The following is a 15,716-nucleotide window of genomic DNA, read 5'->3' as shown; positions in this document are numbered from 1 at the left end:
TTAATTGATTTTGTTAATACAGATTATTATGATGATTTGTGAACAAAGTTGTTATATTTAAATAATTTAATCAACTGACAAAAAATGTTTTCAATATTCTCTACAAAATTTGCATAAAAAATCTTATTTCTAAGAATTCTTTTCAAAATATTTTAAAAAATTTGAAAAATAAAAAATTTTTAAAAACTTTGGAAGGATACTTGTTTTTTTAGGAATATAATCCCAGTGCTTGTTTAATTCCTTTTTAAGGACAAACATGGTTTAGAGGAGCTGAAAGCTAAACAAGCAATGCAGGAAGCTCTGCAGCTACGCCTAAGCTTGGTTGGTGGTATGTTTGACATGGTGCAAAGAAACCCTGACTTTACAATGACATGGGCTACACTTCTTGTTCAGCTTATAAGCTATGGTGTTGTCGATCCTCAAATCAACTAGTATGTTTTCTTACCTCTCTTTTTTTCTATCCACTCTGTTATTTACTTAAATTAATAATGTAATTTATCAATCTAAAGCATTAGCAAGAAACTAAAATATTATCAGCATGCCAGTAATAGCCTATTGAAAATACATTGTAGACCCCCATTTTAGAGCAATCATTGTTAATCTTACCTCTAGAGCTGTACGCAAAATTGAAGCCTTCATGATGGCCAATAGATGTTTTATCTAATGCTTGTGTGCTGATAGAATTTCAAATTAAATTTTCAGTAGTATAAACTTGAAATTAAATTAAAGGATAGCAGCTTCTATGACGTTTCTGCAATTTCCATGGATTTCAGTTTAGAATAATTTTGAATATATAGAAAAGCTAGAAAATATATAGCTTTTAAAATATATAGAAAAGTATAATTTTCCGATTTTAAAAAAAAAATTTAATTTTGAATTTTTTTAAAAACTTTTTTATATAATTTTAAAATTTATTTATTTGGTAGCTAATATTGAACCAGTCATTCCTTTGATTTTATAAGCTCTGATTGTTGATTAGGAAAAGGAAATATATTTAAAAAATTTATTGTTTTTAAAAAAAAACATCACTTTATGTAAAAAAAAAAAAAAAATTGAAAATATATTAAATGTTTAAATCTTATTAAATGTATAATTTTCCTGACTATTTTATTATAAAAAAATTTATTTCTCATAATGGAAAAATAGCTCAGTGACTATAGAAAAGCATAGCAGATTGTTGTCATTCCTGAAAAAATAAGTAAACTTCAATTCAAAAACTACAAGCACTTTACATTTACACTAAATTCAGGTTCTGTAAAATTAGTTTGCAATTGAATTGTTTTTTAAACCATCAATTCATAGGATATCATTCATCTTAGTGAAATGGGCCAAAAATAAAACTCAAATATTCTTGCGTTCAAGGGTCTTTATTGTCAACTGTTTTAATTTAGAAAGTAACTGAATTAACAATGTATTCCTTATTTTTATTTGATGAGCTTTTTCTATTACCAATGAAAAGGATATATTTTCATATTGCTTACACGTATCACCTTTCTAAAATTCATTATAACTAGAAATCCCTAGATCTCAAACCAAAATCATATTGTTGGCATACCCTAGAAAACCCCCCATTGCCTCATCACATGAAAATTTAGGTTTCATTTTTTATTTAAGTTTTCACAATGTTTTTCTACTTTGTTCGCAAGTTTTGCATAATTTAACAGTGCAATGCCCTAAAAAATGAGATGTAAAGAATTTTCATTATTGGCTTTAAACAAACAGTACAGCGAAATTTTTTATTTCATGTTATTCTAACAATTGTAAGATTAACGTATATAAAACACATGAGTATATACTGGGCACTAAAAAAGGGAAGGGCTTAAAACAGCATTCAATAACATTCCTAGAAAGTTCAAAACTATGATGGCGCAATTTTAGAGTGAAAGAAATGAAATACTGGCAGTACAGTGAAATTTTGAAGAAAACCTAGGCAAACCCTGGACTGTCATGCCAAATATGATACTAATGTAAAAATCTAAAAACAGGCATGCATCTTTCTGAATATGTTGATTGCTTATTTATGTTGATAAAATCTTTCCATAAAAAAAAGAATACCATAATGCCCGTTCTGCCTATCTGATTAAGGGGTATCATAGTATGTTACATGTTTCAAGAGATTCTGCCAATTAGAGTAAATATATATTTATTTGAGAAAATTAAATAAAGATGGTTTATAGTATATTTAACATTTTCCCTCTTTGTCCCTAACAATTGAGTTCATTTGCAAGCAAAGATGTTCTCTCTTAACGAGAGGTTATAATTGAAGTAATTTAAATAATGAGCTGTAAAAAGACCTTTTTTAAGAGAATATGTTTTATTTGCCTTTTTCAGTGAGCTGTTTACAACTGTCCTTGACATGTTAGCTGCTCTCATTCACACAACACAAGTGTCAGAGTCTCTCAGTAGTGACAAGGGAGAAGAGAGTAAAAAGCAGAATAAAAAGCAAGAACTTCTAAAAAAACTTAAGGTAAACTCATTTAATCTTTTATAATGACTGTCCAACTCTTGGCCAAGTTTCAACTAATTTTTAGAAACTGCCCTTAAACAGGGAAAGTTGTTGAAAGATTCCTATCAAATATTTATCTTGTCTTATTGTTTATCTAAGTTGTATGTTGGGCTATCAATTAATGCTTGAGTCTTAAATGCAAAATATAAGGAAGAATCCTATTTTATTTACAGTTGTCAGTTAAAAAAAATTTTGGGTTGATAAAAATTTTTCTTTTTATAAATTAATCTAAAAATATTTTTTTGTTGTAAAAATTTTGAATCTATATATTATTCAAGATTATATACAAGGTGATAGCTATTGAAAATATGCAATGAATATGCATGGTATAAAAATAAATTGCGTTGATGGTTGCATTTCATGAGCAAAACTTAGTTTTGGCGAGCAATATTTTGAGGTTCACGCGGATATTTTTTAGCTAAAATTGAAGCTAAAGCAATAGCTGAACCGTCTCTCACAAACACAATAGATTTTGAGTATATAGAAAAACTTCAAACATTTTTTTCGAGAGCAGGGTTGCGAAGAATAATGTGTTAGATATCATAAATCTTATTCTAAAAACATTCAGACAGTTCAAAGTAAATTAATTAACTTCTTTAGTACAGTGAAATATAAGTAATAAACTTTGTTTAAAATTTTTTAAGTTTGCATTATNTCTTGGCCAAGTTTCAACTAATTTTTAGAAACTGCCCTTAAACAGGGAAAGTTGGTGAAAGATTCTTATCAAATATTTATCTTGTCTTATTGTTTATCTAAGTTGTATGTTGGGCTATCAATTAATGCTCGAGTCTTAAATGCAAAATATAAGGAAGAATCCTATTTTATTTACAGTTGTCAGTTAAAAAAAATTTTGGGTTGATAAAAAATTTTCCTTTTATAAATTAATTTAAAAAAATTTTTTTGTTGTAAAAATTTTGAATCTATATATTATTCAAGATTATATACAAGGTGATAGCTATTGAAAATATGCAATTAATATGCATGGTATAAAAATAAATTGCGTTGATGGTTGCATTTCATGAGCAAAACTCAGTTTTGGCGAGCAATATTTTGAGGCTCACACGGATATTTTTTAGCTAAAATTGAAGCTAAAGCAATAGCTGAACCGTCTCTCACAAGCACAATAGATTTTGAGCATGTAGAAAAACTTCAAACATTTTTTTCGAGAGCAGGGTTGCGAAAAATAATGTTTTAGATATCATAAATCTTATTCTAAAAACATTCAGGCAGTTCAAAGTAAATTAATTAACTTCTTTAGTACAGTAAAAAATAAGTAATAAACTTTGTTTAAAATTTTTTTAAGTTTGCATTATTTGTATCATTTTTTAGCGAACTCATTCTTTACAATCACTTAATAAGGAGAAAATATGTGGCCCCTTTGTGCTTACCAAAAGCTAGTTTGACTGTATATAGCAGAATTTGTACCAATGAGGTAGAATAATTATTAACAGAAATATTGCTTAAATTTTATTATTCAATTAACATTTTTATACGTTTATAAAAGAATGCACTACACCTATAAGAGAATGCAATATTACTTTATACACTTATTAAAGTAAATTTTTTATTGACAAAAACCAACTTACTGGATTAAAAAAGAATAATAACTAGTTTTCTCTAACTAAGTTTTATAACTTTAATAAATTTTAAGCTGTATTACTCTTGTGCTACAAAACAAGAAGATTGCTGAGTTCAACAAAAGTTCTGAGTACATTAATAATGAATATCAATGTTCTTTTAAATTACATACAAAGCAATTTATTAATCACAAATAATTGTTTTATCATGCTGACAATCTTTTTAATTAACCATAACAAAATAATCTAGTTACTATCTATCATTTGATCTCAATGAGTTAACCACTTTGCAGAAGGAAGTGGCTGATAAAAACAGCAAAGGTATACAGATGGTGCGGCAGTTACTGCCCATCATGAAGTGGCAGTGTGAGGTCATCACATGTGAAGCCATGGGGAGCTTGATCGACACCAAAGGAAACAAAATTGCCGGCTTCGATTCTATCGACAAGAAACAGGTGTGTGACATTTTACTTCCTCTCGATCCACTTAGTGTGAATTCATTTACAATTTAAAAAGCATTTTGTTTTGAAAATATGTTCTAATGTAAACTTTCTGATTGTTCTAATTAACCTCTGCTGCTCTGTAGATGTGGTGTGTATCTTTATACAGGGTTGTCGTTGATGTAGGCCTATTTAGGCAGAGGGAGTGCGATTGTTCTTGTTTTCCAGTGTCGCCATCTATGGCCAAGAATTCGACTTCTGCCACACCATTCGTCACACCTGTTTATAGGGTGAACCCATTCATACATCCATTCATTCTACCACAGATCGTAATTTTGACCTGAATCAGTGAACAATTCCTTTCCAATCCAGCACCCCCAAAGGTATTGATTTGTTATGAACTTTTGCGACTAGACAGATTTAACGTGCATCAGTCACTTTACTACACGGGGAGTCTGCGGCCGGCGGGGTTCAAACTCTCGGACATGGGCCCAGCGCCCTACTGACCAGGCTATCCCGACCTTTATACAGGGTGCTTAGCATTTTTGAAAAGTGCTTAAAGGTGCTTATTTTCATTTTTTAAAAACTCCTAAAGGTGCTTTTTTCATAGGGTGTTTTTGAGAAGTGCTTAATTTTCCCTTTTCCAAATTGAGATTTTTCGTTTACCATGTTGATTTCCGCTACTAATTGTGCAGAAAGACACTGTTCACATTGTTCTATTCAATGTTTTCACAATTAATTCAGCCCCAATCTATTTCGGCGCATCGTCAGTCTGTAGCATATGAAAACGCCATTTGATTTACATGATTTCAAAAATTTTAACAATTGTCAAAAACAATGCCAAAAGGTTTGTTTTTTTTTGACATGATGGTTAAAACCAGNAGATCGTAATTTTGACCTGAATCAGAGAACAATCTATCTCCAATCCAGTACAGATTTAATGTACACTCCAGTACAGATTTAATGTACACTCCAATACAGATTTAATGTGCATCAGTCACTTTACTACACGGGGAGTCTGCGGCCGACGGGGTTCAAACTCTCGGACATGGGCCCAGCGCCCTACTGACCAGGCTATCCCGGCCTTTATACAGGGTGCGTAGCATTTTTAAAAAGTGCTTAAAGGTGCTTATTTTCATTTTTTAAAAACTCTTAAAGGTGCTTTTTTCATAGGGTGTTTTTGAGAAGTGCTTAATTTTCCCTTTTCCAAATTGAGATTTTTCGTTTACCATGTTGATTTCCGCTACTAATTGTGCAGAAATACACTGTTCACAATGTTCTATTCAATGTTTTCACAATTAATTCAGCCCCAATCTATTTCGGTGCATCGTCAGTCTGTAGCGTATGAAAACGCCATTTGATTTACATGATTTCAAAAATTTTAACAATTGTAAAAAACAATGCCAAAAGGTTTTTTTTTGACATGATGTTTAAAACCAGATAAAACCTTCAATTGTCAAAAACTTTCCAACCCTACCTAATTATGATATTTTTTTAAAGTGCTTATAAATATTATTTGAGTGCTTGAAAAGTGCTTAAAAGGTGCTTATAATTTTAAATACAATATTAAAATTGTCAGTTTTTTTTTTTTTTTTTTTTTTTTTTTTTTTTTTTTTTTTTTTTTGTAACTGCAAATTCAGCTTGCTGTTTGCATCAATTGTTTCAGCAATAACCTATTCAATTAAAAATATTACATCATACCTACCACATCCAATGATATGCTTATTTTTTGTTGAATAATTTGGCTACGCACTCTGTTTATATCTTCGGTAAAAGGTTTCCAGTGGTAAAGGTTAGGTGCTGCTCTTTTTCAAGTCATCCATTAATGGTTCTTAATACTCTCTATTGTAATGTTCCTGGTTGATTCAAGAAAAGTTCACTGGCCCTGGGACTGTATGGGGTGTGGTTACTTCACTCTAAATTATGATGGATTTAGTACACGCATGCACCATTATTATATTTTGCAAGACTACAAATTTCAAGGAACAAGGTTCGAGTATCGAAAATCACAAGTTTGAAAAACCACTGGAAAAGGGAGAAAGACTAAATTGATTTAGAAAGGGAAGATTAGGTTTTTAAGCTCTGAAAGAAAGGATGTTTCTTCTTTCTTTTCTGGACTTTTTATTTCTTTATTAACTTTATTTTGAATATTTGAAATTAATTTAAAGATAAATTTACATATTAATTGTAAGTGTATTTATGACATATTTTTCACCCTCATTATGCTAATGTTTTTTATTAGATATTAAATGTATGCTTGCATATATAAGACAGATCCAAATTAGATTTGTAATGTATGGAGCAACTGTAGCTATTTTATGTTGTGGAGAATTCTCTTGGATTATGTTTTCTTTTTAAAAAGTTATGTGATTAAGTTCATTATGCTTGCTTAACATTTTCCCCTTCGCACTCAACTTCTCCAGCTGGTTTTTGTGTGCCACAATTAAAATAAAGTATGTTTTATTTAAAATGTATGAATTGTTTATTTTAACATTTGAATAAGAAAGTTATCTCTTTATGAGGTAACTAAAATTGTCTATGTCTGAATTTTGTTACTTATCGGTCTGTTTTGTCCCAAATTCGTTTATTAAAGCAAGCTGAATTACCTAAGTAATTAATCTTTTCATTTTCAGCTAGCTCATCTGGTGTACTTCATGTTCACGTCCTTTAAATTGTCAATGTATAATTAATTATGCTAGTACCTTTTGAATTAATATAATTTATCTTAACTCAATGTTTGTAATCAAACCATTGAGGCAAAAATTTTAACTTCAATTGATTTGAATTTCAAATTTTATCTCTTTTTCAAATACAAAAAAAACCAGTTAAAAATTAACTTTTTTTAAAACTGATATAAGAAAATTTTAGCAGTCAACCTGATGCTTTTTAATATTGTCTATAATCACTTTTTTCCTGGTTTCAGCTGAACAATAGTTAGCAGATTTTTGAAACAGGGATTATTCAATTTAATTGAAAGAAATATATTTATGTTTTGTTCAGGAACGCAAACTGACAATAAAAGATTATGCGGAAAAAAAGTGGCTAATAGGTGCTTTATATCTTGTTTTAAAAATCACGAAAGTTTTAATAAAAATATGTGTGATTATTGTCATCAAATGAAATTATTCATTTATGCTAAGAAACAGGTGATAAAAAAAAATTTATTTGCTGCTCCGAATATACTTTAAGATCAAAAAGCTTCATCAAAAATATTTTCCTCCCTTTTTACAGAATTCATTTTTGTTACAAAATTCATAAATTGGGTTTTTAGTAAAGTTTGCATTTATAACTGCTTCTTTTTATTTAAAATAAGCTTAGATTTTAATTATAATTCCAAGTAATGTTAACTTATTAATCTAAAAGTATAGAAATAACTACTCCAAAACAAATGAAAGCTAGTGCTCCAAAAAAACTTGTTTGGATTGTTTTATTTCTAGAAAAGACATTCGTATAGTGTTCCTATATTTCTAACCTTTGTTTCATGTGCATCGACCTTGCTGCTGCTATAATATATTGTTTCTACGCTGAATTGTTCTGCCTTTATTGCTTTACTCTATTTTTTTTAATGACGAATGTTAATAATTTTGCTTAGGGCTTGCAAGTTTCGGCCAAGCAGAGAGTAAGTCCGTGGGATTTTTTGGAGGGTCATAAAAATCCCACTCCTTGGTCGTGGTTTTGGGCTGTAAAAGTGGAGAGGAAACCTCTGCGCCACGAAGAGAGCCATCGTCTATTGTTGTGGCACACTCATTCACTGAAAAAGCCAAGCAGCTATTACTTAGAGCCTCCGCCACTACCCGCTGAAGAGTTAGAGCCACCTCCTGAAAAGCAGCCACAAATTCTTGTAAGTGTTTACCTCCCTAATCCTTCTTTAACTGCCAACTCCAAACTTAACTGGTTGCTTTTTCTCTCACAAATTCACCCATGGCTGGAGAATTTTTTTTTTTCTTTTCAAATTTGTCAAGACAATTTTTAAATGACTTCCCTGTGCTACTTGTGCCACAGCAAGGTTTTAATGGTTATTAACAGATAAATTATGATAATTTCTTGATTGCATGTCACTTTCAGAAAGGGAATAAATTGACTGACAGCTTCTTGGTCATCATCCCTTTACCATTGATTGCTTGATACATACTGGTACTCAGTGTGTGAAAATCACATGAATCCTTTTCATCATCTCAGCTATTACATTTCTGTTCTTATTAATATAGTTTTGATTTAATGGTCTTTGCCTTTTTATTTATCCTAATAATATAAGAAAATGTTTTAATATTTTCAGTTTTCCTTTTTTTTAATATTTATTTCAAGTTTTTCTGGAAGACCTGTAAAAGTCAGAGAATTCTATCCCTGTATTATTTTGATTTATATACTGAACCTAATTAACGTTGTATAATATGTTTGGCATTGATCTATCAATCTGACTTAGAGACTAGAGTAAAAATGCTAAAACTTATAAAGAGTTTAAACCAATTTAAGTTCAAATGAAAATGGTAAAAAATTGATTACGATTCCATCTCTCTAAGAGTATATTCTATATCTGAATAAGTAATTTAGTTTCCTGCATTGTTTAAAATGTAAGTGATACCAAAATAACATTAGTAAATTTTGTGAATTTTTTTGTAGTTAAAAAAAGCTATATTTAGAAAAAAACTGATGCTCAAATTAAAGGGGGGTGTTTTAATTTTGTGTAGAGATTTAATGAGGAGCACAGAGGAAAGACATAATGTTTAGACATTGAATACAATACCTAAACATAATGAAAAAGACTTATTAACAGTGTGTCTGGACTGTTAATAAGTATTAATATAGATCTTCAAAGCTTATTTTGAGATGTATAAACATCTCATAATAAGCTTTGAAAAAAATGAAACAGAAACCTAACGAGAGAAAAGGAAGGGAAAAACACTAAAAAGGAATAGTTGTATTTTTCCTCACTGTACCATTTTTTAATAAAAAATAGCATTTTTTTTAAACATATGATGCTTCCTTTTATCACTATATGCTTCTCAGATGGCAGCAAATTTGAAGGCAGTAAAGCTGGGAGTGGTGTTTTTATCAGCAACTCTGAGGAGGAAATTAAATTTAGTATCCGTAACCCTGATTTTTGCGCAGTTTTTAGGTCAGAAATTATTGCTATTGGGAGGGCTCTTGAGTTTCCCCTTATTACTGATTATAGTAGTATTTGGATTTTGACTGACAGTAAAGGTGCTATCCCATAACTAAAAAATTGACTGAAAGTATATCATGAACATGACCAGGATGTTCTAGTTTTTATCTACGAGCTAGGCCTGATGAAATCAGTATGGACATAGTTGTGATCTTCCAATCGCCAACTCTGTTGAGCTAACTCCTTCGGAAATCCACTCGCTCTACAAAAGTAATTTAATTTCAACTTGGCGTTTCCCACTAGTTCATAACTGGTGCGCTGCTAAGGGTCTGGGCCTGTCTCTGTTGTGCAGCGGCCGTAGGACTCTACAGTCGGCCGTAGCAAGATTCAGAAGTGGTCACTTGAAATGCATGAAATTTCAGGATGGGGGAAAAGATTTTTTTCTCCTTGCTCCTGTTCCCTTCCCGCTAATCCTGCCGACCTTCTTAATTGTTTAGGAGCCTCCTGGAGGCAGCTGTTGATTGTGCTGGAAAAGATTTTTTTATTCTCAGGTGAAGGGATCTTTTGGACCTGGTGTAGGCTTTCTTACACCAGGGAGATGAGTAACAACTTTATGCATGTGAAATTTTAATGTCTCTCTTAGTAACATTTATGCTTTTATGATGTATTGACCTCTTTATTTGTGTGGCAACAGATTGAAGACATTAAAAGAGGTAGAGATACTCCTTTGGAACAGTCACCCAGAGGCAATGCTAAAAAGCCAAAACAGCAACAGCGTAGGAGGAGAGCAGCAAAGATGGTCAATGGACAAGTAAGTGTAAAACTGAATTCATATTATCTCTTAAGTATTGTTATATTAAAGAAGCTGTTTATTTAATCTACTTTGGTAGGTATATTTGTTTAAATCTTGTGCAAATTATCACGAAGCATTGGCCGCACAATAAAATACTTTAAATTTCTTTTCCCTTGTAAGTTGCATATTTTAACTGCATTAAGCTATGTCTAAACAGATTCTGTTTAAAATTGAAGAGTCCCTTCAAATTATTTATTAAAATAACCCTGCAAATTATTTTAAATTGCATAAGTATAGAGAACTGATATCCTAAACTGGGTATATATCAAATGAGACTGATGAAATTTAAAAATTTATAACAGAAAGCGGTTGAGGTTATAAAACAATTCTTTCAGTAAATTCATGTGACTAAGCATAAATTTTATTATTCTATAGCTTTTTTTAAATTCAAAAGTGTTGCAGGGCAAATTAATAAACTTGTAAACCAAAAACAACTTCCAGGGCTCGGCAGAAATGGAACAAATTCTGGGAATTTGAAGGTAGCTTTAAACCGGGGAAAAGAAAATGTTTGCTAAGAAGCTGTTAAAAGAAAATAAAAATCGAGAAAAAAGAGATTTTCGAGACTTTTTTTAAAAAATTCTATTTAAAGAAATTGTTATATTAAAAAAAATCATCTTCTACCTAATCCTTTTTTCACAAAAATAGTTAATTTTTCAACACACATGTGCCATGAGGTCATTTTTCTACACATGATTTTTGGTTTGACAAAAGCTTTTATTATAATTTTGTAGAAATTTATTTACTATGACTTTGGTATAATTTTTTGAGATGCATTTATTATTTGATGAGTAGAGTAGAACACCGATTAACTGACACCCTCGGGAACATAGGTATGTCAGAAATTGTCGCTGTTGGACTGTCAGGGGATTATTCTGAATCAATATTTTAGTGCATCAACGTTAAACTATGAATAAAATTACTCGAAATAAGTAGTGGCTATAATAAAATTTAAAGTAAGAAGCATTTTTGTTTTCTATTTAATTGTTCTGTTTTATCTGCTAAATGCTGGTTGGATTATTCCTCACAGCAGTAATTGAGTAACACTAACTGTAATAATGAAAGGGGTGTCGGTTAACTAAAGTGTGGTATGATTATTGACTGTCGGATAATTGGGATTTTACTGTATTTAGATTCATTGTTAGAACTGCAAGGTAAAAAAATTTATTTTCCAGGTTTTTAGGTTATTGATAATAGTCTTAATAATCTCAAGGATTTGGTTTTTAGGTCTATTAATGTGTGGGTATATCTTATTATATATTAAGACCAGGTATTAGTTAGGGATATCAAACTATAGTATACTGCGACAATATGATTATGTGGTTATCAACAATATGATTACCAGCTAGATAGTATGCAGGCATATCTAAATATATAATCTAACCAGATAGTATGTGGGTATATCAAAATATTGTATAAAACAACCAGATAGTTGGGCATATCAAAATATAGTATAATACAACCAGATAGTATGTGGGTATATCAAAATATAGTATNAGCTAGATAGTATGCAGGCATATCTAAATATATAATCTAACCAGATAGTATGTGGGTATATCAAAATATTGTATAAAACAACCAGATAGGGCATATCAAAATATAGTACAATACGACCAGATAGTATGTGGGTATATCAAAATATAGTATAATACAACCAGATAGCATGTGGGCATATCAAAATATAGTATAATACAACCAGATAATATGTGGGTCTATCAAAATATAGTATAATACAACCAGATAGTATGTGGGTATATCAAGATATAGTATAAAACAACCAGATAGTTGCGCATATCAAAATATAGTACAATACGACCAGATAGTATGTGGGTATATCAAAATATAGTATTAACTACGGATGGTTGAGATAAACTGAGGGAATTTTTTTCCATAAATTAAGAATAAGACCTGACTTGAAATCACAACACAATCTTTTAATGAATAAAATTAACATTATATTTTCCAAACGTCCACCCTCTGCCTTAGTCACACGTTGTAATAGGAAAGCAAAATTTTTATGCATCAAAATGGAAGGGACTTACAGCGCAGTTTGTTGGAAATTTTTTTAAACTAAAACCAAGAATTAATGATAAAGAAAATGTCGCTTGAATTTGCTGCAAGACATGTTTTTTTTTCTTCCTTTTTTTTAACTTTCTGTCTTGCTATAAATTTTTGAAATCTGTCAATCTACTTTAAAATACCCTGTATTGTAACACAACTGTTTTGACATAATAAATTTGAAATATATTTTTGTTTAATCCTATTTTTGTTAGGAAAACTCAAGCATGAATTATTGCTTTTTAAACATTGTATTTGTTTCTTAGCATTTTTTTAATAAAATAAGCATGGATTTTTTTGAAAATAAATTTTGTTTTTTGCTTTCTATATTCTTTTATTTGTGAACAGCCTGTACCTGCATTATAATTATTTGCTCACCCCATGCATGATAATGCTATAAATATTTCAAAAATATGCTATGCTTTTTTTTTTGTTTACATTTTCCTGTCACATAGCATGTTTTTTTTAATATCTATTTTGTTTATTTGGCAATTTATTTTTCTTTATAAAAATAACATGCTTTTACATCTTTTGCAATTAGCTGCATGAGTACTTTCATAAAAAGTACTATCATCTCATTTGTCATTATTTTATTAACTTCTGAAATATGCTTTTACTTATTTTAAAATTTATGAACCCGTTGATACATTGTTGTCATTGTACGGTATTTTTATATTATGCATCTAACTATATAAGAAAGGCATTTAACCTTTTTTCCATACATCTCATACATCATCTAATTCTTTTATCGAACATTAGAAAACCTTTCTATTATTTGGTAATGTACATTATGAGATGTTTTATACAAGTTGTGGTTGTGAAAGTTTATTTAATAATCTGTTTGTGCGAGCTGTTAAGACATCGATAAACTGTAATTCGTGTTCGTGGTGCTTAATTAGTTGTTTTACTAGGTACTTTAGTGATAAGTGCTTAATGTAGTTAGTAGATTTTTATGGTTAAGTGGAAACAAAGTAATATTGTTTTAATTTGAAAAGGTGTTAAATTTTTTAAGATTTAGTAAAAAGAAATTTAGAATCAACTTCAAATATGTGAGTAAAATAAAAAATATTAGCTTAAATAAAATATCTGTTTTTTAAACATCACTGTTTTTAGAAGAAGTTTGGTTCATCTATTTCTTTTTATATTTGTTATCTCACTGGATGAAGTTACCTGCTCAACTCTGTTACCCATATTCTTGCATTTTTTGTCTTACTTTTTTCGTCTTTATTTATGTATGTAAGTTTTCAGCAGTATTATTATATTTTGTGTTTGAAGAAGGTGTCTCTTGTAGTGCTAAAAAATTTTCATTAGTTTTATTAAATGGTTTGGTTTAGTAAAACATTTTTTTATTTAGGTTTTTAATTATATACTTTCACAAGGGATTTTATTAAGGTGAATCTGGATTGTCCGAACTCTTTTTACCCCCTCTCATCCAAAGTTTACTTTTTCTTGGTTTTTCTAGTTTTAGATAACAGGGTGCGTAGCGTTTTTAAAAAATGCTTAAAGGTGCTTATTTTCGATTTTCGTTTTTTAAAAGCCCTTAAAGGTGCTTTTTTCATTGGGTGTTTTTTAAAAAGTGCTTAATTTTCCCTTTTCCAAAATGAGATTTTTCCTTTACCATGTTGATTTTTGCTACAAATTATGCAAAAAGACATTGTTCTATTCAATGTTTTCACAATTAATTCAACCTATTTCGGCGTATCGTCAGTCTGTAGTGTATTTAAACGTACGTATTTACATGATTACAAATTTTTGACAATTGTCAAGAACAATGCCAAAAGTTTTTTTTTTTCTTTTTTGACATGACGGTTAAAACCAGATAAAACCTTCAATTGTCAAAAACTTTCCAATCCTACCTAATTGTGATTTTTTTGTAAAGTGCTTAAAAATATTATTTAAGTGCTTGAAAAGTGCTTAAAAGGTGTTTATTTTTTGTTGAATAATTATACTATGCACCCTGGATAAACATCCATTTCGTGAACATGAAAAGTGACTCTAAAAATTTTGAGATATCATAAATTTGGAGTGTTAACATTTTATTTAAAATACCAAACGTGTTACCATTTTTCAAAATTACAAGGCCTGTATTTTCTTCAGACAATACCACTTTTGTTGCTCCTTTATTTGAATTTAGGTTTTGCTGAAATTCTTTTGATTCATTATCTTCTTATTCTGACAATACACCTGGTGTATTCATTCTATACTATACTATTCATGATGTATGAATTTGCTATTCACGATGTATACATTCTTATAGCACTTATTCATGATGTATACATTCTTACTGCACTGCTTTATTGCTTCTTCATTTGAATTTCGTTTGAGGTTTTTCTGAAATTCTTTTGATTCACTATTTTCTTCTTCTCCCTTAGCTCCCAATATTCTTTTGATATTTACGATTTATCCTCAATTACTACACACCTCAGCATTATTATCTGTTGTAAGTAATCCCTCACAAGTATCTTAGCAATTTTCTGAATTTGTACCATGTTATACTGCTCATCTCAATCAAATGCCATTCACCTTGCGATTTTTAAGAAAATTGGTCAATCGATCAATACCCTTTCACTCGCCATTTTTGTAATCAGGTATTTTTATATTACAACTGTGTCAAGATAAAATTGAAAAGTTGCCTGGCTGCACAATGAAGACAAAATGGTAAAAGAGAGTCGGAAGCAAGGAGGATGGGAGAATGAAAGTAAAGAAGAGATTTGCTTTCTTAGAATTGAAGAAAATATGAAATGCTAATTTCTCTTTGAACATTTTATTCATAAAATTAGTAAAGCTTTAACAAATATAACATTAGTATAACATCAACAAACTTAAACATTATCGGTCGTCCTAGGTCGAGCTAGCTAACGAAGAGATAGAAAATGTAAGTGGCAGTTCTTCATTTGACGGAGAATACTTATCACATTTTTGCTTTTCCCTGAGAACCTTAACAGGCCAAGCTGGCAGTAAGAATTTTGAGAGTAGCAAGCACCACACACTCCTGGATGATAAAGGTTGACATTGTTGTTAGCCATGGGTGACTCACGTGATCTGAACAGGCTTGTCTCGACCAACATTAATGAGTTTCTGACGAGACTCGAACACGCCTACTTCGACAAAAACGTTGACATCGATATGAACACGATTAGTGTGATGGCTGGAACACGGTGAACACTTGCAATTTTTGGCT

General features: G+C 30.3%; 1 protein-coding gene across 4 annotated transcripts in view; it reads left to right on the top strand.

The window, feature by feature from the left end:
* Window positions 1-15,716, top strand: part of LOC107454238 (mediator complex subunit kohtalo) — a 107,044-nt gene that overhangs the window by 70,402 nt on the left and 20,926 nt on the right. For all 4 annotated transcript variants that reach the window (XM_043044733.2, XM_043044732.2, XM_043044731.2 and 1 more), the window contains exons 31-35: window positions 250-431; window positions 2,332-2,467; window positions 4,377-4,538; window positions 8,116-8,364; window positions 10,322-10,438. In XM_043044733.2, the coding sequence (XP_042900667.1) occupies window positions 250-431; window positions 2,332-2,467; window positions 4,377-4,538; window positions 8,116-8,364; window positions 10,322-10,438 (846 nt within the window). The remainder of the gene's footprint in view (window positions 1-249; window positions 432-2,331; window positions 2,468-4,376; window positions 4,539-8,115; window positions 8,365-10,321; window positions 10,439-15,716) is intronic.

This window comes from Parasteatoda tepidariorum, chromosome 5, assembly GCF_043381705.1.
Source record: "Parasteatoda tepidariorum isolate YZ-2023 chromosome 5, CAS_Ptep_4.0, whole genome shotgun sequence".
Classification (NCBI taxonomy): Eukaryota; Metazoa; Arthropoda; class Arachnida; order Araneae; family Theridiidae; genus Parasteatoda; species Parasteatoda tepidariorum.
This window is presented reverse-complemented; position numbering and strand designations above follow the sequence as displayed.